Source organism: Hibiscus syriacus, unplaced genomic scaffold (genome assembly GCF_006381635.1).
Source record: "Hibiscus syriacus cultivar Baekdansim isolate YM2019G1 unplaced genomic scaffold, ASM638163v2 tig00112114_pilon, whole genome shotgun sequence".
Taxonomy (NCBI): Eukaryota; Viridiplantae; Streptophyta; class Magnoliopsida; order Malvales; family Malvaceae; genus Hibiscus; species Hibiscus syriacus.
In genome coordinates, this window is record NW_024063255.1 from 824,182 (window position 1) to 852,119 (window position 27,938).

General features: G+C 33.2%; 2 protein-coding genes and 1 pseudogene across 2 annotated transcripts; 2 read left to right on the forward strand and 1 right to left on the reverse strand.

The window, feature by feature from the left end:
• The first annotated feature begins 1,007 nt into the window (after window positions 1-1,007).
• On the forward strand, window positions 1,008-4,471 carry LOC120174512. Its single transcript, XM_039181330.1, has 5 exons — window positions 1,008-1,083; window positions 2,043-2,288; window positions 2,861-2,948; window positions 3,843-3,909; window positions 4,168-4,471. Exons 2-5 carry the CDS (start codon window positions 2,132-2,134, stop codon window positions 4,219-4,221), a joined length of 366 nt encoding a protein of 121 aa, XP_039037261.1. The 5' UTR covers window positions 1,008-1,083; window positions 2,043-2,131; the 3' UTR covers window positions 4,222-4,471.
• Window positions 4,472-5,698: 1,227 nt separating this feature from the next.
• Window positions 5,699-6,584, reverse strand: LOC120174659 (dehydration-responsive element-binding protein 2A-like). The gene has a single exon (XM_039181442.1). It carries the CDS (start codon window positions 6,455-6,457, stop codon window positions 5,699-5,701), a length of 759 nt encoding a protein of 252 aa, XP_039037373.1. The 5' UTR covers window positions 6,458-6,584.
• Window positions 6,585-11,610: 5,026 nt separating this feature from the next.
• LOC120174660 lies at window positions 11,611-27,768 on the forward strand (annotated as a pseudogene).
• Window positions 27,769-27,938: the final 170 nt, after the last annotated feature.

Genomic DNA, 27,938 nt, shown 5'->3' on the forward strand with positions numbered 1-27,938 from the left:
ATATTTAATATTTAAATTAATAATTAGATAAAAAAACTTAATTGAAATGATATAATAAATTAAAATTTCAATTAAAATATCTTCGTAGATAAATTTAAAATACCAATCATAATACTATATATATTTAAAATTGAATTATTTTACCATCAATATTCTTATTTTTTAAACGTCTTAATGTAAAAATAAATATCCAAATTATACTTAAAGTTAATTTTAGGCGTTTAAAGATTTTTTCGTTTGTGTCTAACGTTTTCAACGTTACACTTAAGGATGAGCATAGGACCCGAACCCGATCAGGTCGGGTTTTTTTTAAAAAAAATTGAGTTCGGGTTAGTTTTTTAATGTGATGTCCGGGTCGGGTCTGGTTAGGGTTTAGGATGAAAAATAACCGATCCGACCCAAAAAAATATATAATTTTACTTTATATATTTAAGAATAATTACAATAATATACTTCTATATATTATTTTTTCAATTAAGTCACTATTTTTATTCAATAAAAATATTTTATTATTATTTCGGGTTAGATCGGGTCGGGTTTGGGTCGAGTGGACCAAGAACCCGACCCATACCTAGTTACACTTTTTAGGTGTTTGAGTTGTTAACACCGTTAAGTGATATATGTCCGACATATAAAATTTTAACTTTTTTTAAATAAAATTTTTAAACTATTATAAGCCTAACACATTTCATTTAACGATCGAATTTAATAACAAGAACTTAAAAATATAATGTTAAAAACGTTAAACACTTATTTTAAAAAAAAAATTAAATACCTAAAATTAAATTTGAGTATAGTTTCACCGCCTATTTTTGCATTAAGCCATCTGAAATCAGTTCAAGATTCTATCCATTATAAAATTCCACGCGTCAAAATTCCAAATCACATCCACGTCGGCTTAGGCAAAGACGTTCATACACAAATGTAATGAAAACCAAAGCTAAGAACGACAACAACACATCAATAAGCGAACAAAACAAGAAAACTTGCAGAAAACACACATAATGATTTCCTTCGTTTTTTGAACTTTTTTATCTCTTCCCATAAACCAACTCCAAAATCTCACCTTTACCATCCTCAAAGGTATCTTATTTTGTTTACTTTCTCTTCTATTGTGCCTTTTTCCCCATTTTTTTTGTTTTATTGTTTGGATCGGTTGATTCTGAAATGGGTGTTCTTTTGTTTCACTTTTTCATGGCCAAATGCATTGTTGATTTCTCTCTCTCTAAAGTCTATGTTTTTTGGTGTTTTCTTATGGATCTTTTGTCTATATGGTTTATTTGATTTGTTCACATTGTTGTTCTTGTATGATAGGGTTTATTATTCTAGCTGATTCTTAAGTTGAGAAGCTATGGATTTGGAATGTATTTCTTTCATCATGTGTATATATAGTCAAGATTGTTTAAAAAATGTACAACTTGAAACTCTAATGTTCTTGAACAAGACGAGGTTCTTTAGGTTTTTGCTTTGCTTAGATTGTTGAACGAGGACAAATTCATTGGGAAGTTTTGAGGAATCTGGTGGAGTTTTGTTGTGTTTTTCGGACCAAGAACTTGAGTGAAATTGGAGGCTTGCTTTATTTTTCATGTAAATAAAGCAAGATCTTGATTCATGTTAATGGACGTGCTATCCATCTAGACTTTCTCAGATAATATTTTGTACATGCATAAATATTTTTCGATGAATTCCATATTTTCAGTTTATGCTCTTATTTCATGTCCATAAGGATAAGATTGTGTTGGATTGAACCGAATAAGCACTAGGGGAAGAAGGTCGTTGATATAGAACTGAGCTATTATTGTTGATAAATGTGTGTGTGTTAATTTATAAAGAGGTTTTAGAATCCGAGCTATAAGAAAAGTTAGAATCAAGATGAAAAAGCTTGTTATACGGTGTTAGATGTATATGTGATGTAAAAACAGATTGTATTGCAATATTTGGTTATGTATACTATAGCATGTAATATTACCAAGCCCAGTCGATGGAGTCATATTGTTGTAAACAGGCAATATTCGGACTGAAAATATCTTCATTCATTGCAGTGGACTTTGAATCCCTACCAACTTTTGTGGATAAATTTGACTTTTGAGGGAATGTAAGAGGAGCACTGTTGGTGAGTATTTCAATTTTTATGAAAAGGGAATGGTCATTTGGTTCGAAGATGATGGAGTTCAATACTGGATATTCCCATTCGAATGAGAAACATCCATCGGATTGTCGAAAATCTGCTGATAAAGGGAAAAGGCCTGCGGAAAAAGATGCAAGCGCTTCTGCATTTGTAAATCATGGTTAGTTCCCTTGCTTTAGATGGTTTATAGTGTTTGATTATCGGTATTTTCCCAATTTTTGCAATGAAATTAAGAATTTCTCAAAGATTATCAATGCCACAATGTCTGTCATTTTAGCTGTTAGATAAGACATGGTTTTGTACAAGACTTTCCCACTCATTTCGTTTGGGAATGTTTTCGAGAAGTGATTCTCCAACGAGCTTGTCCAACGCAAAAGCATCATTTTTCCAGCTTCTTGGTTTTAGTCAATAATCACTTTTCGAATGTGAATTTTTGGCTGAAAATTGACTGTTTGGGATTGCTTTTGCGTTTAAAACAGATTTTTGGGCCAAAAGCACTTCCAGAAGGATTCCCAAACGAGCCCGTTTGGACTCACATGTCGAATATGGGTACATGTCCAACACGGATATGCTCTATGTATTTAGAGGGTAACATCGCTGTACCATGTCAAAAAAAGTTACCATTCAAAAGGAAATGCAGAATTAGAACTGTTGTTTTTGTTTCAACAGAGCATATATTTATGTTTAGAAATTTGATCATGAAGTTATAATCTAATTGAATCTATCATTTAGCTACAATCGCTTGGCACGAGAACAGAAAAAGGTGGACAGGGGATAAATCGCAACAATCACGAAAGATTAGCAAGGATCAAGTTATAAGGTATAACGTTTTCTACATCCGTTTGTTCAATGACTGTTTGATATTGCTCTACTGTATACTATTTTGGTTGTGCGGAGATAGACATCATATATGCATTCAGGAACAGCCTAGTTGAAAACCGTGTAACCCGGACTAGGTGATGAGTGTTAGACATATACTATTTTCCATCAAATGCTCTTTTAGGTTTTTACTTTTTTCTGAATTTTCCATTTATTTGGAGGATCATATCCCCCGTTTTTACATTTTATGTCGTCGATTTCTTTAAACAAGAAATGTAATAAATTTGTATTTAATGGAAAATGGTCAGGGAGAAGTGAGAACCAAAATGTTGGTGCTAATAAACATCTTTGCCATTTTTTTCGTCTTCAATATGTGCAGTTAAAAAGTTAGAGCTGAAGTTGCTATTCGGTGTTGGCCTACGTGATATAATTCTGGGTTTGTTGAAAAAAATCAATGCTTTTCGTGTTTTCTCTTAAGTGCTTGTTCAAACTTCAATGCGAATGAAACTTTTGCAGACCCTGCGAAATACGAGTAATAAGAGATGATGCCTTTTATGGTTGCACATGTTGTTTATTGTGTGCCATATTTATCGGAAGGTGAACGGTAACTGATCCGGTTTTCCGACTGAAAAAGGGCTATTGTTGATATTTATACATACGGATTCTTAAACTCCATACACTTGTTCGCTCAAATAGAATATATATGATCAACTTCATAGGGAACTATCACAAAGTCGCAGCATAGAAATTAGAAATAGACATTATTATGCATAACATTTACGATTAAACAAAGAACGTCTCTTACCTTGCTTGATGTGTAGATTTTATTAGTTTAAAACTTTCTTATAGTTGCTCGAGCATGTTGGATAATAACTGCGAACACTTTATGTTGCAGCTGGTCCACAACATTCGAAGAGCTTCTCTCAACTAATGAGCCATTTTCCCAGCCAATTCCTTTACCGGTAAGTTCCCCGAACTGGACATCAAGAACAAGTGGTTGTTTTTATCGAATCAATCATCAAAGAATACATTAAAATGCTTAGGTGATATAGCGGTTGTTTACGATTCTATTCCCTCCCCCGTTTTAGTTCCATAGTATATTCGAAAAGAGAGAACGGGTTTGATCCGGCTTCCTCTGTATAATTGAATTACTGCAGCCATAGGAATACCATCATAAACACCATTGACTACTAATAACTGCAATACATCTGATTGTGCAGGAAATGGTAGATTTTCTAGTTGATATTTGGCACAACGACGGGCTGTTCGATTAGATGAACTGATGACGGACGATGATGTAGTAGCATGGGAGACTGTTAGACAAGTAGATGGAGTTCGTTTGTAATATTTATTTTAGTTGGTCTTAAACAAATTCTTAGGCATGGAAAACCTCCATTATTCTTCAAGATTGAGTGGCAATTGCTGGCCTGGATTTTGTTTGCTTCCTTAGACACATGAAACACACATTTTGATTATGTCACATAGATTCGGATATTTGTTTTACACGAGTATGAAGATTTTTTTTCCATATATAATTTTCTTATTATTTATGTCGGGATATATGTCGGAACGAGTATCAAACACAACAACAATAAAACCCTATTCTCATATGTAATGGGATATGTAATGAGGTAAGGGAGAGGTAGGGTAGTAGGTTACCCCTAACGCCAGGTTGAGAGTAGTTTCCGTGGAAGATATCCGGCAGTCAGAAAATTAAAAATAAAAATAAAATACAATACATGTATAAATAAATAAAAAAAATACATAATTGAACACGAATATCTTAAATAGTTATATACATGATTTTGCCTTTAAATGATTTTGCCTTTAAAGCATATTCATTTTTTCATTTAGTGCCTAATTTTTTATTTATCAGTTTGGCCTTTTCAATTTCATTCTCATTTTTTAAAAAAAAAATATTAAAGTCCTTTAAAAATGCGTCATGTATTATGTTCTTATTGTCAACTTTTTTCCTTTTTGATGTAATGAAATAGTAGTTTAGATATTAAATTAGGCCAAAACAGGTTTAAATGCTAAAATGAAAAAATTGATATACTTTAAGGGCTAAACGTGAATTAAGTAGTTTTAGAATAAGGTGTAGACTCGTAGTCAAGTTTAAAATAAATCCAATTCAGCCTTAATTTAATTTGATCGACATTTATTGTTATTATAAAGTATAAATCGATTAAGATCGACCACCTAATCCATTTAGTTAAACCGGTTCTAGTTAATTAAAATACAACATTTTAGAAGCCGTATTTTTTATAAAAAAAACTCTAAAGGTCGTCGTTTTTCTTTTTTCTTTTATTTGACCGATGATATTACCAGTTATGATATTAATAGTCAACCTAACCTATGTATTCTTTATTTTTTATTTTTTATATATCATATATTTTTTTATATTTTTAGTTTTTAATAATTTTATCTGACACGTTTTAATCTAAATTTATAACATATTTTCGATTGATTAGTTATTTTTTATTTAATTTTTTAAGATTAAATTTAACATTATTTCGACTAATCAAAATGATAATTTATATATATATATATATATATATTATGAATCACGGTTCTTCTTCGTCTATATACATTTAACGAGTTCGAACATAAACTGGTTCTGTCTAGTGACTGCGTAAAACCAGAAGAACAACAAAGCTCTTCCACAAGTATTCATTGTACAATAAAAACAAAGGCTTGAACCAAAACGAAATTGAGAAATGAGTATACTCTGTTCATCTATTAAAGAAAAAGCTACTCTAGATCAAGAAATCCACATCCTTCCCATAAATCACATCCTCCAAGATCAGTTGAAATGTCGCCAAAAATGTCTAATCCGTCCAGATAGTTATGAGTCTGCGTCCCGGAATCTGGGAACTCGAATTCTGCCGCCGTTGTTGTCTCGCTTCCGCCGCCCACATAAGTATCCGAGTGGCTCGATGCATCCACGGTGGGATCAGAACCCACAGAAGTACTCGCCGCCGTTGAAACCCCATTGGACAAATTCACGACCGAGCTAGAACCCTGAGTGCCGGAATCAGGGAACTCGAAATCCGGCGTTGTTGTTTCACTTCCGCCTCCGACTCCGGCATGTTTATCGCAAGTATCCGAGTGGCTTGAACCCTGAGGCATGTTGAGGATAGCCTTGTCGCCGGACATAGCCTCGGCGGCCTTGTCGTAAGCCAGAGCGGCTTCCAGAGCAGTCGGGAAAGTGCCGAGCCAGAGTCTCTTCTCCTTGTTGGGTGGGCGTATCTCCGCCACCCATGTACCCCATGTCCTCTGCCGAACGCCTCTGTACTGGCAATTTTGATTCTGCGGCCCTCCTTTTCCCTTCATACACCCCTTCTTAGACCCCTTGGCCGGTGCCTTACGAGCCTTCTTCTCGTCAGGATTATCAATCCACTTCTTCAATGTATCCTCCACCGATAATCCCCGACGCTTCCTTTTCCGGCAAGAACCTGAAACCTCGGCCGAACCCATTCTCCGGTTTTGATTTCCATTCGAACCCATCATCGAATTCAACGAAAAATTTAGGTTTTTTTATGTACGCCGAGGAGTCCTTGATTATCAGAGAAATAACAGAACGAAAACGCAGAAATAATAGCCAAAAGATTTAACGAATCTCAATACTTTTCACAAATTTTCACCGATTTCAATTGATTCACGTTGTCAAGAACAACGAAAAACTTGAAGGAAGCTAGTACCTACACCGATTTCAACAGGAAAAAAAACCCAGGGTTTTTGTTGATCAGCGAAAGAAAAGAAGGGGAAAAAACGCAGAAAATCAACGACGAGAAAAAGGAAAAGGTTGAACAAAATCCAGTATAACTCAATTATACTTTCTTACTTTGTCACGACCGTTGCGAATTTGAAGAGAAGAAGACCAGAAAGATCTTTAAAAGTAAATATTTCCTGGTGGGAAGTAAGATATTTATATGCGTTTTCCCGTTTATTTAATTAATTTTAGGACACGTGTCGGAACCCGAGTTTGATTGTTTGTCACCTGGAGACATCTAGAGTGTTATCTTTCCAGTTTACTTGGTTTCGAATAAATTTTGTTTTTACTCCGTTTCCTGTTTTACCCCTACGCGCTAGAACTTTAATTCCGGATATTCATGACTCCGAAGTTTTTGAATATTCTAATTTCATCACTAATTATGACTCTAATTTTAAATTAATCTTTAAACTTTTGAATATTATATTTCATCCCTAAATTATGACTCTATTTTTAAATTGATCTCCAAACTTTTTAATAATCCAATTTCATCTCAAATTTTTCTAAATATGTAATTACTTTCAATCACAGTTTAACCTAATTTCCCCCCCAAAATATAATAATATAACTTGGTCTAAAGATTTTATTAACAAGGGATGTGATTACTATATACATATAATTTTGGATGAAATTGGAATATTCAAAAAGTTTTAGGACCAATTTAGAATGATAGTCATAATTTAAGGATAAAATTGGAATATTTAAAAGTTTAGGGTCCAATTTAAAAAGAATATCATAATTTGAGGACATATGATGCAATTAACTCATATTAGAATAAGTAGTTTTATATAAAAAAAATTGTTTCTTATATAAATAATAAAATAATAATTTTAGTAAAATAAATTAATATTTTATAAAATATTTTTATAATAATTTATTAAAATAATATATAGAATTGTTAATTATATGAAACATGTTTTCAATTTAAAATATTTTATTTCCAACTCGACTGGTTTATAAAGGGTAAATTACTTTTTTGTCATTTATTTTTTTATCACTACTATTTTGATTATTGAGATTTTAAAAATTTTAATTTAATTACTCAAAATTTGAATTGATCTTGTTTTAGTCACTCTATCATTTAATAATTAATGATGTTATGACACGATAAGTTACACAAATGACGTCGTTTTAAATTTCTACATAAAACTAAATTTAGACCAAAACGATATGATATCAAATTCTCATAAAAAGTTTGTTTTTTCCTTTTCCTCACATATCTTATTTCTTCTTCTTCCTTCATTTTTCTTTATATTTCTCCCCCTCAGTCTGAACCAATCTCAAATTACAACCACTGTCTCAACCACCACCAACCATCGTCGTTGGAGGAGGATGAACCTAAAAATTTCCTACCAAACTCATCTCATCCTTCTGAACACGAATCCAATGTCCGTTTGACCGAAAAACAACCCAAGATCCACATATCTATCATTCGACAAATTCAATTCGTTGAACCGTCATCGTCTGACATCACTTTCGACTAACAATAATGGCATTCGACTAATCTTTTATTCCTCTACAAGTATTTTGATTTAGTTTCTCAGTGGAACTCCATAAAAGCCTCAAATTTTCTCTCAAACTTTCAATCTTCTCTTTCACCTATCTCAACATTCGATTGTCAAACTACCACGAATTGTTCTCCTCATCGGTGTTCATCTTTCTATTATTGGGATTTTACATCTGACCACTAGAGCATTTGAAAATGATATTTATAACTGAAAATGGGTTATTAGTTTTAGGGTTTGATTGTGATTCAAGGTTTATGTTTGATTGAGATTTTTAGTTTTATACTTAGTGGAGGATTATGGATTCGGGTGAAACGGAGGCCGAATTTGAATTCAGAGGATCAAAATAGGTCAATCTAAAAATTTTGAGTCTAATAGCTAATTCTCTTCACCGATGTCCACTTTTCCACTGTTGAGATTCTCGATCCAACCATTACAGCATTAAACTTGGAAATAAGATTTATAATCGAAAATGGGTTATAGGGTTTAGGGTTTGAATGTTGTTTAAGGTTTATGTTTTGATTGCGATTTGAAAATGGGTTACAGAGGTCGACTTTGAACTCAAAGGATCGAAATTGACTAATCTAAAAAATTTGGGTTTAGAGACTACCGATAATGGTGGTTGACACAATGATCAGTCTAATAAATTAATAAAAAATATAAAGTTAGCATACCGTTAGATAGATAAACGAAGATCAGTCTAATAAATTAATAAAAAAATATAAAGTTATTAAAATATGAGTAATTTAAAAATTCAATGATTAAATTAAAAACTTTAAACTTCACTACCCAAAATAAGAGTGATATAAAAGTTAAATGATGATTTGTATAATTTATCGTTAAATAAGTAAAAATACTCGAGATAAACCAAAACGATCTATCTCATGTATGTATGTGTTGATATTTATGGGAAAAGACTCGATAAATAACGAGTCGTAAAATGTAAATAACTATGGATTTGATGGAAATATTCCAAAATATAAAAACTTTGAACAAAGCGACAAAAAGAGTAAAATCTCCCCTTTTTGTCGTAAATGTCACATCCCACTAATGATGGTAAAGTACGCTAATGTTTATGAGTTATAAGATATTATTTTATTAAATCTATCTATTATTAAAAATTTATAAAATTTATAAAATTATATTCAAATTATATAATATTATTTTATTGAATCGTTTATTATTAAAAGTTATAAAATTATTATTCAACTATTTATATATTATAATTTTTTTTTGTAAAAAATTGATGGTCGTTTGAACAGAACGTTAACATGTTGGTTAATATATGATAAAATCATATTTTAATAACGTTTTCTGGTATCACTATTACTTTCAAACACCTAGTCAACAACATAATGTTTCAAGTACTGACTCGATGACATAATGTAAACATAGACTCGGTCAATAAAATACAACTCAAACGATTTTGGGATCAGATTTTATCATATTCGAATGAGAAGGTTAACGTTCAGCTCAAACGATCATCATTTTTAATGAAAAAAGATGAGTTTAGAACATATGAATGGTCGAGTAACTATTTTGTAACTTTTGATAGTCGGAGACTCAACAAAATAGTGCATTATAGTCGGTTCAAGTTTTATTCAAACTCGAGTCGAACTTCAATCTTTTACTTCGATTTTGAATCGAACTTGATAATTTTAAACTCGTGAGTTTTCAAATCGAGCAAAATTCATATATTACCTTGCATTCATATATTATTTTCTTTACATTATGGCTATTTTTTTTTATTTCATGTTGCTTTTTTTCTCTCTCTTTCAATGTCCTGCTTTGATGTGCATTTCCATTTTTATATATTTTGACAAACCAGTGATGAACTGCCGTTTGCCTTGAACAGTATGAATGGATTCTCCACCGTGGACGGCTTCGTGGAGAGAACGGAATCCCTAGCAGAGATGATCAAGTTCATCACGATCGAACCATAGTTATGTTCAAAAGCACACGCAAGACGCGGTTTTGAATGTCGTTAATCTCAGTAATCGTGTTGCAGAGAAGTCCCGCGGACACGCTGAGGACTTGGATGATTCGATCACCATGGTGAGGTTGATGAAGGAATGTGGCTTCCCCGTTGTCAACGACCTGATCAAGTACATCATGGATTCGTTAACATTAATATCGGCAAAGCAACTAAAGTGATGATTGTTCGACAGTCTTGATTCGAACTTTACTATGAGGATTAGATTTTGGGGACCGATATCGTGGGGTTATGGTCCTTGTAGGTGTCCGGCAGGATGGAAGTAACTGTTTCTCGACCATATTCAAGTCAACGAGAGAGAAGGTGAGCAGTTTTAAGTGGTCACAATTCGAGTACGGTGAGAGTTTATTGTTCGTGTCTGAACACTACGACGATTTTAAGGCCGGTAATGAATCGAAATTAGAACAATGATTGGAAGAAAGTGAAGGCAAATTGAATAAAATATCTGCAGATAATGATCATATACATATATACATTTATGAATATGATTTATTGATTCATTGGTTCTTTGATATCAAACCAAATTACAATTTGAATGTTCACTCTTATTGTTTGTACTACTTCTTGAGAGTATGTGTTTGTACGAACACGAGTATAAATCAGATAACAACGATGTTTGTATATAGACATTATCTTAAATTATTCAATGAACATACTTAAAAAGATGTATTTTTAAAATTTATTGATTTTAATTTGTTAAAGACAGATCTTGAACTTGATCAAGTTCATAAAGTAGGACAGTTAAAGACTATCGTTGGTATTAAAATCCTGAATATTTCAAAAGGTTACACTTATCTTTGATTATCGGGCTGATACATATATGATCAAATTCAAAACTCATCTTTGAAAACTAAAAATTAATAAATTTTAATTTATATATTTTTTAAATTTCATATTATTTAAATACGAGTTTTTTTGTCTTACATTATTATATATATTATTCTCATAAATTTATCCAATAATATAGTGCATCATGATAAATATTTTTAATTAAAAATTAAATTTTATTATATATGGATGAATAATTATTATTTTTAATTAATTAAAAATCTTATAATACTATTTTTCATTATATATTTTTAAACTCATCTTGAATTAATTTTTTTGATAAATCTAAGGTGAATATAATGTATTATATGTTCAAAGACATTCAATCATTTATGATATGCAGTGCACGAATCAGAATCTCAAGGATAATTTATATAGTAAATTTATGAATGAATTTAAAAAATAAAACAATTTTTCATTGTATAAATAGAATTTTAAGTAATATGAATGGAAATAACTAAAAGAAACGAACGCAGAAACATTCTTTTCAGTACGGAAAAAGAGTGAAGATTTTGAAACATTATAAATCAATATTTCACAGATCCGATCATCGCTCAAATTCTTCGCCATTAAATCCTTTTTTCCAGCAGGTAACTGAAACTCATTCGCTTATTGTTCAGAAGGCACGTTTTCGTTTTATCGTTAAAGGATTTTGTTTCTAATCTGAAAATTGTTATGCGTTCTTTGAATCACTCTGGCATTTCCGTGTTTATTGATTCATGTGTTTATTTTCTGCATTTAAAAAAACATTATTCAGAAATAGTAATTAAGATTCGCATTGCGTGAAATTTATCTCTTCTGATATTCAGCTTGCAGGATCCGAAGGTGTCTCACTCGAATTTTAGCTTTTAATTCTTTTCTGCGTCACTTGTTTGGTTACTGAGAAAACAATTGAAAATTGAGCGTAAAAGAAATTCTGCATACTATACATTTTTCATTCTATAATTCCTTTCTGTTATTATCAGACGTCATTCAACTCAACTTTCCTCCTCTTTTATTGAACTGAGCTCTAACGACTTAGCTAGTGTATATATATATATCTAATTTGTTTCCTCTTATTTTCCTTTTCAGGTGATAATATTAACTTTGTTCTGATGAATTGAGTTTGTGCGTTTTTCGATATTTATAGTGCGGGACAAGTGAAAGGCTTTTTGAGATGGGGATATTTGATAAATTTCCGATTCCTAAAGAGAAAGAAGTAAGTTTAATTCATTCTCTTCTAGTCCAATGATTTAAAGCTTTGTTTGGCTGCGGCTTTTGCTACTCTGCTTATAAAGCTTTTTGCCTGTAATTTTTTTCCGGAATGCAAAACTGTAATTGATTAGTACAAAATAAATGGCTAAAACGATATCTATTCTAATATGGTTAATTTTATATACTTGTAAATTGACGTGGTTTCATTTTTCAAACAAAACTAAAAATTGAGTGATAAAACAACAATAAAATGGTTTGTAATTTGTTGCATGTTTTGGCAACCATCTTGTGGTTGGCGGAGCTGGAAATGTATAATGGTTTTTATTTGTTTTGGTATAGGATGCTTTACTTGAATTATGTTATTATATTGATTTGTGGGCTGCTTGGTTTGTTGTTATCGAGCGCATTTGTGGTGAAATTTTTGATGAAGTGTGGGGAAGAAGATGATGCTGTGTTTGGTGGATTTAACTCATGTGTTATGGTTTTTGTTTGCTTATGATTGAAAATAGCATTTACGTGAAGAGCTTTTAAGAGTAGAAGATTGTTGGAATGCTACACGCTTTGATTCACTGCCTCATGTTGTCCGTATCTTGACATCAAGAAATCGTGAAGGTGAACTCGAGATTTTAAAGGAACAAATCGATGTTGTCGAGGAAGTTGTAGATGAAGTTGTCCACACTTATCATGGTGGCTTCAACAAAGCAATCCAAAATTATTCTCAGGTTATTTTATATATTCTGCTACGTTAAATCCTTTTACAGCGTGCCTCTCAAGTTTGTCAAGTTGTGGCTGTTTGTCAAGTTTCCTTGTATTGTTGCGTCATACTTAGTTGCCTCCCAAGTGCTTTCCTTTGTCATTGGAATTTACTTAGCATGCTTGTCTTGGCACTGTTAGTTGTGGCTGCTGCTGGTCTAGTTTCCCCGGATTGTTGTGTCATAATTATTTTCCTCCCAAGTGCTTTTCGTTGTGATTGGAATCTCCTTAACATTCTAATGGTGAAAATGTTGTTGTGAACTCTGGTACTTGGAGTCGGGTGAGACTTGAGAGTATGGGATACAGATATGTGTCCAACATGGGAGTGTTAAATTTTTTCCATGCGCGGATATGTGTCAAAACCAAGTGTCGGACATGGGAAATTTTAAAAGAAATGAGGAGCCATTGGAGCAACATGGGTTGTGAAAGCCTACAATTTTTTTATTTCTTTATTGTTGCTGTGTACTGAATGGCCTTGCGTGATATGACCCGTCGTTTAGCCTACTTTCATGTTCATGGAGAATAGCAGCCTTTGGCTTTCACCTAGATCGATAATTTCAATAGCTGTGATATTGACATGATTTCTTGATTGCATGACATGACATGATATCCGGTCATAATTTCTACTTCAAGAGGGATGGTTGCTGAGGTATATAAGCGGATGGACTGTAGCGTATAGTTCAGAAAATTTCATATTAGTAAACTTATCTTGTATTGTTTTTCAAATATCGACAGCATTTGTTTCTTTTGTTAATATTAGCTTTTAGTTAATTGCATGTGAACCATATTATCTTAATTTTTTGTTGAAAAGAAACACCATTTGGCATAGAAATATAAACGATTTCCCTTGATTTAGTATCTGATTTTTGTTATGCATTTGATTGCCAATCTTGTTTGAGAGAGTCCATTATCAATATCATGCCCAGTTTCCCACTGGATACTCATGGTAATTAATCCTATTTCATAATAAATAATCAGCATAAATGATTGATAATATTATATTACTGAATAAGCAAGTCTTAGAAAATAACTAAATAAATAAATTTTCATTGAAACAAATTATCTCTGGTATGATAACTTTAATGAGGTGTTATCTTTCTTGAATATTGATAAATTTCTTTTCCTTATTTTCCTTTTGTATAGTCTATAAGAAGGAAACATGAAATTGTCTTTATTTTTATTTTGGAAAATATTACCAGTAATATTCTGATTCAGTTAACTATTATTTGCTGCAATGATTAATGCCATTTTCTATTTATCTTTACCTTCTTATATGTTGAAATCAAAAGCGGAAAAACAAGCTTTACATTTTTTTTAACTGTTTATTCTTCAGATCTTTCGATTATTCAGTGAATCTTCTGAAAGTATTGATGTCTTAAAGGTAGATTTGGCTGAGGCAAAGAAACATCTTTCTGCACGCAATAAACAGTTGCATCAGTTGTGGTATCGATCTGTTACATTGCGCCATATAATCTCCTTGTTAGATCAGATTGAGGGCATAGCTCAGGTTTGTTCATCATTATTTATGTCATTCAAATGATATTTTCTTGGTATTTTCATGCTTTATCTTCATTAAGATTTGGTCACTTTCACTTCTATCAGTACCTTCTCGTGTTCCAGCAATTAATCCAGTAAATCTGATGATCACCTAGTTTGCTTGTTACCTGGATCAGGTTCCTGCACGTATTGAGAAGCTCATTTCAGAGAAGCAGTTTTATGCTGCAGTTCAATTGCATATTCAGTCAGCATTGATGCTTGAGCGAGAGGGCCTTCAATCGGTAATTTAAGATGTTTCAAGAAGTGCATATGTTTCTATTTTTAAATTTATTTTTGGTGAAACTTTTGTAAACTCATGTTGCTGTTGATCCCTAGATTAGATTGGCTTAAAATGTTACCAAAACTTCTTGTTTTAGCTTCTCTTACATTTTATCTTTTAGAGCAACTTGTTGCTTTGACATAAACAGATCAGGTGTTAATCTGTAAGTTGTTAGGCCTCCCAAAATAAATTGCCATATTTATGGAACAGCTGTGGTTATGTCTTTTAGCATAAGGGGTTTGTTAAATATCTAGAAAAAAGCAAAAAAAAAAAAAAAGGCCTTGTTTCAAGTTGAACCCCAATGCTTAGAAAATGAGGACATTAAACTCTAAAATAAATATGTTATACAGTTTTAACCTTCAATTAAGTAGACTGTTACTTGGCATTTGGACTGCATGTGCTGCTCCGAAGATATGCTAACACGCTGTTCTCTATTCTCTCTCTCTTATTTCCTCTTTTGCCTCTTTGTTAATGATGTAATGCAACAAAAATCAAATTCAACCATTAAAATGTCTGAAACTATACTGACATGCAAAATAATCTAGACGTACATAAATAAGTGAAATAAAATATGGGAGCCAAGTCAATTAAAAGCTAGAAGCCCAATGATGTTATGTTAATTGCAAATTTATCCCAAATGGAACAATTGATGCCTTATTTCATATGTTCATAAAACGAAGGTTTCAAAATAGCAAATAATCAACCTAGCCATGGAAGAAATCTCAAATTTATAAATAGTTCAGCTTTTCTACGACAGCAGTTTTTTTTTTCAGAATTGAAATTACAGATAGCATTAAGAGGTTCTGCTTGCATTTAATCGTTACCTAGGTTGGTGCTCTCCAAGACGTTCGATCTGAACTGACAAAGTTGCATGGTAATCTGTTCTATAAAGTTTTGGAGGATTTGCTTGCACATCTTTACAATAAGGGTGAATACAGGTATTTCTATCTGTTAAAGGCTCAAGTTTCCTTGGCATGTTCTTTTTGTGATGCATTGTCTCATGACTCTCATCTATTGACATTGAATAGGAAAGAAAGAGATGTCTGATTAAACATGTTACCTGCAAGCATTTTCTGGAAAGATTTCCCTTTAACAAAAAATTTGGTCATTAAGGATTAAGCTGATTAAATTCTGCAGCTTAGTTGCATCAGACCTGCATGAAAAGGATGACGAAGTGCCAACAACCACTGCTGTTTCAATTGTTCAGGGATCATATAGATTGAGTTCAAGAAATGGAGGGTAAGTCCAGATGGTTCATTTGTTTTTCTTTTTCTTAATGTACGATTGACTTTTCCTTGTTTTACATCGTAAAAATTAAATTAATAATTCTTATTTGTGAATATTCTAAGAAGAAAGGAAAATTCAAAAAAGAAGAAAGAGAGAGTTCGAATGAAAAGAGAGATTTTCGTATTGTTTACTTTAAAAATAAAAGAACCAGACTGCTTTTATAGGTTCAGAATTACAAAAATATAACTTAACTAGATATTTTTTTTCTTAACCTTTACCCCCTAAGAAAACTCATCTTTTAAAGAGATAAAATCCAATCCTACGTAAATTAGAACTTAAAATTTAGGATGTACAAAAACTCCTTTTCTATTAGTTTAAATCACGACAGCTTTCCACAATTTGGTTGTCTGTTTGCAAAATCTTCTTGAAGAATTTTATGAGTTTCAAACTTCACATCAGTTATTTACTTAAGTTTGAACCAATCCCTCATTTATTGGGTCTTCCCTTGAATAGTTTGGAATTCCATCCATAGTCCTTAGCCTTTTATTTTACTTTGGTCCTCGATCTATGAACTGTTTCATTCTAGTCCTGCCTACATATATTTTGGTTAATAGTGAAGTAATGTCTAAGTTGTAGCTTTTGTGGCACAATATGTAGACAGTCCCTTATCACGTGGATATTTTCCTTGATTGTTAATAGAAAAATGTGATAAAAATATCAAAAGAAAACTGCATCAAAAGGTTAAGGATCTAAATGGAACACTTTAGCAGTTAGGGACTGATATGAAATCAGGATAAAATATTAACCATATTAGTTAAATATATGGATTTTGTGTTCGTATATCAAATTTGGGCACTTGGGCCCCTCCACCCATGACCAATGGTTTTTGGTTGGATGTTTAACATGGCATCAGAACTTAGATTTTGTCATCTTCTTCCTACCTAACCCCATGTGAGGTTGACAATCCCTAGTAAGATTCTCGTGTATGCCCTATGAGCGACACACGAGGGGAGTGTTAAGTGATATTATCCCACATCAGTTAAGTATCAGATTTCGTATGGTCTTGTATTAAAGTTTTGTCCCCCATTTATCATAAATTGACTTTTCGTTTAATGTTTAACAATGATATTACAATGTCTTATTAATGATTTTTTTTTAATTACAAGAAAGAAACGTTCATTTCTGTTTTGGTTAGTAGAGTTTTATGGTTTTTGCCATGTATGGAGGTCTCTGTTTTAGTGATGTAGAGTTTTATGATTTTTTTAATTACAATAAAACATTGATTATGATGGAGAAAATGTAAGTTATAAGATCCTTAAAAAGATGTTAGTAATTTTACAGGTTCAGAGGTAAAGATTAAAACTAGAAGAAAAAGCTTAATCCTTTAATCTTTACCTCTGAACCTGTAAAATTACCAACATTTTTTTAAGGATCTTGTAACTTACATTTTCTCCATCATAATCAATATTTTATTGTTGATTTTAAGTTCTCATTATGTGCAAATCATCAGAAGCCTACTCTGCGTGTTAGTGTAGAAGTGCAGAGAGGTTATTAGAGTAATTGTTGTTTTATTTTTATATTTTTTCCTCCAGGGTTCTTATTTTAGTTATTATTGTTTTTAAAATGTTATATTTTACACTTGGTTCAGTTGTCTAAATTTGTTTCACCACGTTTTCCTTTCTCAGGTCACCTTCTGATGGTTATAACGAGAATGGATATTCGGAACCAAATGATGAAAAGCTTAACGGTGGTGATGGAAAGGATGGCAGAGTCTTATCCAATCAAATCCCAGTGTGGCTTTTTAATTCCACTCCAGATGAATTTCTTGTATGAATACTTCAATTAATATTATCTCATCTCATAATGTTGAGTTAATTAAATTTTCTGAACTTTGGCATTGAAGAATTGTTTCTTCTTTCCTCAGGAAACAATTAAAAAGAGTGATGCTCCACTTCAGTTGAAGTATTTGCAGACTATGGTGGAGTGCCTCTACAAGCTTCACAAAGTTGCTGCAGCTGGTTCTTTAATATGGTTAGTTGCTTTCTTTATGTAGTAATATGTTTTAATGGAACCTAAGGTTTCTTTCTTAGTGATTTTGGATAGATTCTGACAACGGTTTTCTACAACTATACTAATATGCTTATTTTCCTTTTTTGGATCTACCGTTGATATTTATGAGATGGTCTTTTAATTAGATACATGAACATAAAATAAGGAAGGATTTAATTTACATGATGAGAAATGATGAATGTAATCTTGAGTTTTTTCCCCTCTTAAGAACTTTTGGTATTTAACAAACTAATGACATGAACTTCAGATACTCGTGTATTTCTTTTTTTACTATTTGTAATATTTTTAAATTTTTATTTAAGCGGCTCTTGCTATTACTTGTCTTCATGACGGTTTATCTATTTAAGGATTGTCAAAACCTATGAACAGCCAAAGATTGCGATCCACTGTTCATGAGATCATCACATCCAGGATTAAAGCCCATGCACACTTCATAAATTCTTCAAAGTCTGAAATTGACCAGGGCACTCGAACTGGTACCACCCATCTCCATTTTTTGAAGGGGCAGCTAGAAAGCTACCAATTATTAAAACAAAAGCATCAGAATGGGATATCATTGGCTGGGACTCTGTTAGCAGTGAGCCCTGTCTCCCCTGTAATGGCTCCTACAGGAAAAGCACAGGTTGCTGCAAAAGAGCTTCTTGATTCAATTTTGGACTCTCTTGTTCGGATATTTGGTGAGACATTGAATAATATTTTTCTCTCAGTTTCTTTCTATTTTATTTACTCTTTAATTAAAATCTGAAACTAAATTTCTGAGCTGTAATTGGTCAGGAAACCACGTTGTTGTTGGAGAGCTTATTGAGTCAAAGTCTTCTTCCCTGCAAAATGATATGAAGACTCTAAAGTCAATGCCAACAGATGGAAACTATGATTCTGAAGCATCTCAAGTTACTGGAGGCTACAGTATTGGCTTTTCATTGACAGTTTTACAGGTCATTTATCTTTTCTAGTGCTTTAATATTGATATAGTTTCTTTTTAGAATGGCGTCCCAATAACTTCTAGACTTTTTATTTCTTCAATTTGCATTTCTTTATCCAACTATGTGATACAGAGTGAATGCCAACAACTCATATGCGAGATTCTTCGAGCAACCCCTGAGGCTGCAGCAGCAGACGCTGCTGTACAAACTGCCAGGCTTGCGACCAAAGAAAAGAGGCAAGTAACTGAGTCTGTTGTGATAATACTTGGAGAAAGAGATATAGTAAGGATTCAGTCATAGTTTCAATTGATCAATCTCTACTTTGATAACGTATTTTCATGTTTCACTTACCTGAAATGTTTATTTTGTTTCGTTTTATTATTTTTTGGGTGGGAGGGCGGGTGGGGTGGGACATTGGCTTCCATTTAAATCTCCTCTCATATTTAGGAAGGGATGAGAAAGAGTAACTGCTTCAATAATATTTAGTAGATCACTGAGAATAAGGCCTATTCATAATCTCGGCATGATGTTAATTGTAAAGAGAGAGATTGTAAATATTGATGATGTCGGTGTTGGAGGAATTCAGAATTGTTATATAGGATTTTCCCTGGAAGAGTTTGAATGTAACCTCATGGTGGTAGTGAAGTGTGATAGTATAAAGTTTGGATATGGTTGTGGATGAGACTGCCTGAAGTGAGTTTTTTTTCCTCCTTTTCATTTAGCCCACTTGATAGTATTTTTTGTTTTGCATCTTTTCTTGAGAATTATCTCCTTGCATGTTCTAACAAAATCCAACTAGAATTTAATTTTCATTATCTTGTCTCTATTTTCATTTGAATAAAAATGGATGTCTTTGCGCTCCTTCCATTAGTTATTAGAATAGTTGTTTGATCGAAGTGAAGTTTCCATAGTACAGTTCTCTTTGTTTATAAGCTATTATGAACTTATTGTCATATTGCAGCTGTGAGAAATTGAGAGAATAAAAAAGGGAGACATTGAGAGAAGAAAAAGAAATTCTCTAATCAAAATTCTCGTTGAAAAAACAGAAAACACAACCTATTTTTCTATGGGTTACAAGTTAGAGTCCTACTAGGTTTCTTTTCTTCATAACTTTTATCTCCTAAACTTTGTATTATGTCCTAAGAAACTTAATCCTAATCGTACAATATAAATAAATTAAACTTTATCTCATAAAATAAATCAAACTTCTAAGTGAAATAAAATTCCTAATTGTCGGCAACTTTCCACAACAGCAAGTTAGGAGAATATAAATTGTACTTTGCTCCCTAATGTTTTTTTTAAATAGCTTGCTCCCTAAGTTAGCATATATCTTTTGGTGTGGTAAATTATTCTTAATTATCAACAGAAATATAATATTATCCACTTTTCGTCAAATATTGTGTATGTCTGAAATGCTGAGTAACGATTGAATGACAAAAAGAGTATGTGATGCTATTCAATATCAGATATGATAAGTTAAGAGGATATTTAAGTAGCTATCCTTTCTCCCAATTTATTTCTTTCGATGTAAGTATGTCTTTGCATCATCTCTGCTTCCATCTATGTCCACTGTCAGAATATTTTCAGAGTTCAGCCTATGGGCTTCAGTTGTCGTAATTATTTATACCAGAACAGTAGTTATTGCAAATGTGAATACTATTTTTGTCATAATTACGGCAGTTTATAAATGAGAAGTCGAAATGGTTAGCATTCGTCCATCTGTTCTTTTGTGTAGTCTACAAATTGTGGTTTTATTTTTTTTAAGTGGTTTTATCTCACGTCAGTTAAGTCTTACGGTTTTTGTGATCTACATTCAAGTTGTGCATCTCCTTTTATAGCCATTTTGTTTATGGTTGGACGCTTTTAAGTAAATATTAAAGCCCAAGTTCGTGGTGTCATGTATTTCCCTTTATGTTTTTATGAACATGTTAGGCCTGTTTGTTAATATTGGTTTACAGATGAGGGGGAGTATTAATTGGTTTTATCCCTTGTCAGTTAAGGCTCTAGTTTGCAGTGGCTTTATATTAGGTCGGGATTCTCTCCCACAGTCTATAGGTTTTAGATTTGATGCCTAACATTATGTACCATTACTAGTGCTTCCCCCCTGTTTTACCATTATAACCGCTATAATTTGCCTCTTAATTTTCTTTTTGCTCACTTTTGTCATGAAAGCTTGAAAGTTGATAGTTTTGGTTACAGTGATGGATAGGAAGATGGCCTCACTTTTTCTTTCCGTTTCACAGATGGTACCTCGTCAGCTCCTAACCAGGGTACGCTAAAGTAGAATTACTGCAAACTTATTAAATTATTATTAGTCATTTCCTCGTGATTTATATAAAGTTATTAATCTGATATATTACATTATTTGTTCTCCTCACTTTTAGTTTATTGTTTGGTGTTGCTTCATTATTGTGGTTATAAGTATTAATCAACCAATAAAAGCTTTATGCCTATCCAATTAGACAAAATTTATGCTGGTGAGCTTGACTATTTGAGTTAAAGTCCTTAGAGTGACAATTGTAGCAAATTTTGGTATTATAGGAATGAGGGTTCATCCCTTACGGGAATTTCCTTTGGAGAAAATAGAAATGGTACAAGAAACATAAATCAACCGATGTTCATCTCATTTCCAAAAAGTATGTGGTAGAATTTTGTTGTTTTTCCCTCTAAACATTGTAGAGCTATGGTTCCTGCTTATGTTTAACTGACAGTTCGTATGGTAGTGGAATTTTCATTTGAAGTATTTATGTTTAGCTGGCAGGGGGAAAGCCACTGGTTTGGTTCTTTAAAATGATCTCAGTTTTTAACCCAAGTTGCTTATTTCAGCAAGCAGCTGTGTAGGGTTTTTTTTGTTCTTCTGATTTAATAGATATTCTTTCCTTTTTTTCCTCTCTTTTTGCAGCAGCCATTTATGATTTCTATTTTATTTGTGTGGCGATTGGAAACTTTTGTCTTCCCTTTCTTTCTTCTGTTCCAGTTTTTGTAGTTGCAATTTTTTTTCACATAATCAATTTGTTAAACATCTCCCTAATAGGAGTTGATTTTATTCGCCAAGGATGGAGTAAGAAGGGTTCCAATGTCCTACAAGAAGGTTATGGCTCTGCGGCTGTCTTGCCTGAGCAAGGCATTTATCTAGCTGCATCTATATACCGGTCTGTTCATCAGGTTTGGGACCATAAGAATCAAATATTTATGCTTTGAAATATATTCTTTATAACATTGTTCATAGCAGTGTTGTCAAGGTGTGCACATACGCATTGTGCCTTGGACCCTTTTGGGCAAGATGCATTTGATGGCACAAGCCTAGTGTGCTTAGGTGTACATTTTTGTAAGGCGATAGGCCTAAGAAAATATGCCTGATTAAAGTTCTCTTTAGTTATTTTAAACATTTTTCCATTAGGTATAACTAGGAACAAAGGGCATATCATCAAACTCTACTTCTCAATATTTAAGTATTCAACAACAAATATGAGACCATAAGGAGATCTTGCATATTAGTCATATTGGCAAATAATATTTTGCATGTTGTAGATAAACTGGAACACTCAATAGAGTTTATTATCATGATTTTATATCAATTTATTATACATATATACAGAGAAACACATGCATATACTTGTAGACACGCATATACATATTGCGTCTTACTTCACTTAAGCGAGTGCTTATCATGCACCCACGCCCAAGAATATATAAGGGTTCTAGTGCCTAAAGTGTGCTTTTAGCTGTTGGTGACTCTGATTCATAGATGGTTCTGTAAATGGCCTTTTTTAATCTGATGAGTGACGCAGTTTACAGATAGGATTGCTTCAATGCTACCGAATAAGTATTCCCAGCATGGGTAAGTCTCAATTCTAAGCTTGCATGTGGTACAAAGAAGGGTCACTTCTTGTGAATGATATGATAAGTATTTAAGGATAACTGTTAGGTAAAGCATATAGGTAGTTTCAATTTCTCACTTCATGCTATTCATTTTTCCGATCTCTTGTTTGCAATGCTTGGGTTTGAAGTGGGATGTGGAAGGGGGAAAATGTACAACCCTTTGGTTTCTATATGTCTTATCACAGTGATTTGATTACTAACTTTCCAAATGATTTCAGCCTTGTTCTTTGCTGTGGCATCTTTAAACATTATCCATGTTAATTCTTTTAGTGAAAGTTGTCCCCCCTCCCCCACCCCTCCTTATCTTTAGACGAGGATTTTCCATATTTTTTTAGGAATTATTTGTTGCATGTTTTCCATTATTTCATATCCCAATTTTTTGTAATTATTTCTAGTTTGAATATATATTATGGATCATGATGATATGGACTTGAGTGCTTTCCTAATCACATTTAGGTTTCTATAAATTTGATGTTGTGTATAGGTTGGAAATTTTGGTAGTTTCATCTAATCCAGGTGGAATTTGTAAATTATGTGGCCCAACTGCAAGTGAGCTGTAACTTTGACATTGATTTTTTTATCGTTAAATTTATGATTGCAGTAATGAAGGATTGCTATCCTTTTTGGAGAACTTTGTGAAAGATCACCTTTTACCAACCATGTTTGTTGACTACCGGAAAAGCATACAACAAGCTATATCAAGCAAGTTCCGAAACCATTTATGTCCCACCTGTCATTAATTGGCAAATTTCAATCCATGCTTCATATTAATTGCTTTAAGTGTTTATTGATTAAAAATTTTGTTTACCTTTCTCATTTTTTATGTATCATATACTATTGGCAATTTCAATATTTGACAATTTATGATGGCTATAACAAGAAAGATACGGAGCGGTCAGATCTAGTTTGATAGATGCTAAGCTAGGTTTGCTTTACCAGTATTAGTGAGTCAGTACTTCGTTAAGATTGTTGGCACAATATAATTAAAAATGTATTGAAATAAAACTGCATGAGATGCTACTTTGAATAAAGTGACAATGTAATTAGTAGATTGCTCGGTACTAATTTACTGGATTGGACGAAGGAGTATCTACATATCCATCTTTCTGAGTAATGAAGTGGAGTAGTTTCATATTAGAAAGCAGATTATAATAAGAGCCATGCTGCAAGTGACGGGTGGATTTGTCTCCAGAAATGTGGGGTTCAAAAATGGTCGAAACTGTCGGTTGCGTCACATATGTGATTCTCCAGTTTTGGTTCCCTCTTCTCCTTAGTTTACCTGAAAATGTTGTTTACAGGTCCAGCTTCATTTCGGCCACGTACACATCCCAATTCTTCATATGCTTCATCCATTGAGAAGGGTCGACCAGTCTTGCAGGGGCTTCTGGCCATTGATTTCTTAGCAAAAGAGGCAAGCATATCTTATCCTTCTTATTTTCAGAAGAAACTTTTATTTTTCTTTGTTTTCGATCTCATTATATTATTTAATTTCTTTTTCGACAAGTGACTATTAGCTTCTTCCTTTTCTTTGCTGTCTTGAACATCTTACATACATGTTTCAGGATATGAGAGGCTTTGTAATCTGGTCACATCCATTCCAGCCTTTTCTTTTTCCTAATTGTAAACTTTACTTGAACTCTAGATTCTTGGTTGGGCTCAAGCAATGCCTAAATTTGCTTCTGAACTTATGAAGCATGTGCAAACTTTCATCGAGCGAACATTTGAAAGATGTCGTACCTCATACACGGAGGTATGGATTCTTCTGTATACACATCTTTCCTTACGTTTGCTTCTAACCTACATTTTTTTATTATTTTGTGTGTGTAACCAGTGCTAATTGGTCTTGTTGCGTCCATTTTCTGAAAATTATGAAGTAAGAAAACCTTATATAAGGATTCAGGGTGTGTGGGGGGCTTTCTGTTTTTTTCTTTTTATATATATATATAATTCTGTGACTAGGTGGAATTCTATTTATTGGGCACAGATAATGGTTAAACGGTGGCTATAACAGCTCATAGCCATACCAGCTCTTTTAGTATATAATACTGATGGAAACAGACTAACAATGTTGAAACAAGGCAAAAGAATTAGCCTGCTAAAGAAGAGTGATGATATTTTTTTTTTATTGATAAGAAGTTTCCAAAAGACTTAAGTACCAAAAGAATCTGAAAAGATCAAACTGAAAATAAGACACTCAAAATTGACTCCACACGTTGTGTATGTTATGCCATTGTGTTAAACTTAGAAGCAGATGTGTGCATGCTTCTTATAAAAAATATTTGATCGAGATAGTTGAAACTAATGCTTGGCATTATTGTTAGTGACAATAAAATGTAGAAGTGGTCTCCAATCTTTTCTTTCAATTCTACTATGTATATGGTAATCAACAATTCATTGAACATTTTGTTAATATTTCAGGCAGTTCTTGAGAAACAGAGTTATATGATAATTGGGAGGCATGATATTGATAAACTGATGCGAAGGGATCCAGCTAGTGCATGTTTACCAAAAGCATCTGTTCAGTCAAATGCGAGAAATAACGCTTATGATGCAAGAAGCACTGATGTTGAATCAGAACTGAGTGACCTTCTCTTAAATTTGCGTCCTATTAAGCAGTACACATCTCACATGCATTTGAGCTTTAGTTGCAAATGAAACTTAGGGTGCCATCTTTCATATAATTTTGTGTTCTCAAAGTATCAATTTGAAGTGGTTCATTTTTTTATCTTACCACATCCCCACATGCAGGAGAATCTAATACGTGAGAACCATAAACTTGTTTTGCTGGCATCCCTGAGTGATTCATTGGAGTATGTTGCAGATTCAATTGAAAGGCAAGTGCTTTCATCTCACTTCAGTTGGTATTTGTATATATTGTGCAATTTGTGAAGCGAAATGGATTTTAAAAAGTAGTGTATAAAATACGAGGCATGCGATCTATTCCCTCCATTCCAGAATGTGCATCTCAATGTTTATAGACATTTACGAGTGAGTTATGAATACCTTTTCCATTCCGGAATGTGCATCTCGACGTTTATCGACATGTATGAATGAGTTATGAATACCTTTTCCAAGTAGGTTGTCACTTAAGAATTCAATCATGTACTTATAGATCCAGTGAAAGTTTGTGGTATAAGGAGTCATGATCATTGGGAGGCTTCGCTCTCGATGAAAATTAAAATGTTATGCTATATCTCAATGTGTTCTCTTTTCCTTCTTGTCCTGCTCTACGTGGATAAAAAGAGTGGTATATCAGTTTTGCACTTCATGTTATTAATGGAGCAGATCCTTATGCGATTAGTTACATGTCATGATAAAAAATTATGCTTTCGGGAACTTCCTATTCGCAAGTTTTCTGCTGTTTCTTACATTTTAGACATAACTAATGCAACATGTAGACTTGTACAAGTGATGCCACTAACAGCGAATCAAGTGGAGAATGGCATGCCTAGCCGAACAAGCAGTTCCCCTGCTAAGGCTCTGACGTTGTTTGCAGACGATTTCAGAAAACTAGCAATCGATTGCTTGAAAGTTCTACGGGTGGAGATGCAGTTGGAGACAATTTTCCACCTGCAGGTTGGTCAGAAAAGCAAAGTTTAGAAACGAATGACTGGTGAAAGCATCTGTAACTAACCACACAGTATTGGCTTAAACAGAAAATGACATACAGGGAATACCTGGAAAATCAAGATGCAGAAGAGCCTGATGACTTTGTTATTTTATTAGCTGCACAGGTCGAATTCTCCAACTATTTGCTTTAATGAATATTATAACTTCGTCATCATCATTCAAATTCTCTTTTCGGTTTTCTCCATGTGTAGATAACACGCAGGGATGAAGAAATTGCGCCTTTCGTTGCCGGGGTGAAGCGGAGTTACATATTTGGTGGAATATGTAGCATTGCTGCAAATGCAATCATTAAGGTTGGACTTGCATTGTAAAGATAACTGACTCTAAATTGCAGGCTATTCATATTTGTTCCAATTTAGTATAGAATAGCACCTACTTTACTCCTCTTACCGATCGGAGAATACTTCTGATTAGGCTTTGGTCGACATTAAATCGATCAACCTGTTCGGAGTTCAGCAGATATGTCGGAATTCAATTGCTCTATAACAGGTAAGTATGTCCCTTTATTTCCAGCAGATATGTCGGAATTCAAGCTTTGGATTCCAAGTCATACTGTCAAAACCCAAATGGTTCAGATTTATTCTTCTGATTCTGGCCTTGCATCCAATCTATGTTCCCATTAGTCTCATGCAGCTATCCCTTCAATCTATGGTGAAGCTATACAGCAGAAGTTAGAACACGTTCGAACCTATTACGAACTGTTAAATATGAGATTCGAGGCAAGATATATGAACTTGTAGTTCCTTTTCGTGATTAGCGAATGAAAAATTTTCGCCATTACAGATTTATCTGTTCTTTCCATATGGTTACAGGCCTTGCTTGCCTTCGTGACAGAGCACGGGCACTTGTTTACACGTGCAGAGTTAGTAGTATCGACTAATCTTTTCCTAGTCGAACCTAAATATTTCCGTATTGGTTTAACGACGAATCATGCTGTTGTTTCAACAGGTACATTAATCTTCTAAAAGTCCAGATCCCAGGAAGAGAGATACCTCCAGATGCACTAGATCAAATGAAAGAAATTTTACCCCATTAGCACTCGTGACTCGATTCGATCCTCCAGATAAATGACTCGTCTCCTAATCGGTATGGAACGGGGATATGAGGTTGGTTCTATTATTATTGCAAATAAAAATCTGTGGCTACAATAATTGTTAATGGAGTACACACGGTATATAAATGTTGATAGGTCGGATCGGGTTTAGATCGATCATAAGCATGTTATTAACATTATATAAAGCCTAGTCAGGTCTAAAACATAAGTTTCAAATTTCGTCTTTTTCAAGTTCAATTATATTTGTAAATAGATAACACAAGTCTAGTTATATCATTCACCACAATGATGGATCGAAGAGGGTGGGTGGGGTAGTCAACCTTAAAATTTTCACTCTCATTTTT

What these genes read in the sequence shown, in the direction of transcription:
- LOC120174512 (XM_039181330.1), top strand. Translation starts at nt 2,132, where the DNA reads ATGAAAAGGGAATGGTCATTTGGTTCGAAGATGATGGAGTTCAATACT. An exon ending in AGCAAGGATCAAGTTATAAG is followed by an intron (nt 2,949 to 3,842) that starts GTATAACGTTTT and finishes TTTATGTTGCAG; the next exon opens with CTGGTCCACAACATTCGAAG. An exon ending in CCCAGCCAATTCCTTTACCG is followed by an intron (nt 3,910 to 4,167) that starts GTAAGTTCCCCG and finishes CTGATTGTGCAG; the next exon opens with GAAATGGTAGATTTTCTAGT.
- LOC120174659 (XM_039181442.1), bottom strand. Translation starts at nt 6,457, where the DNA reads ATGATGGGTTCGAATGGAAATCAAAACCGGAGAATGGGTTCGGCCGAG.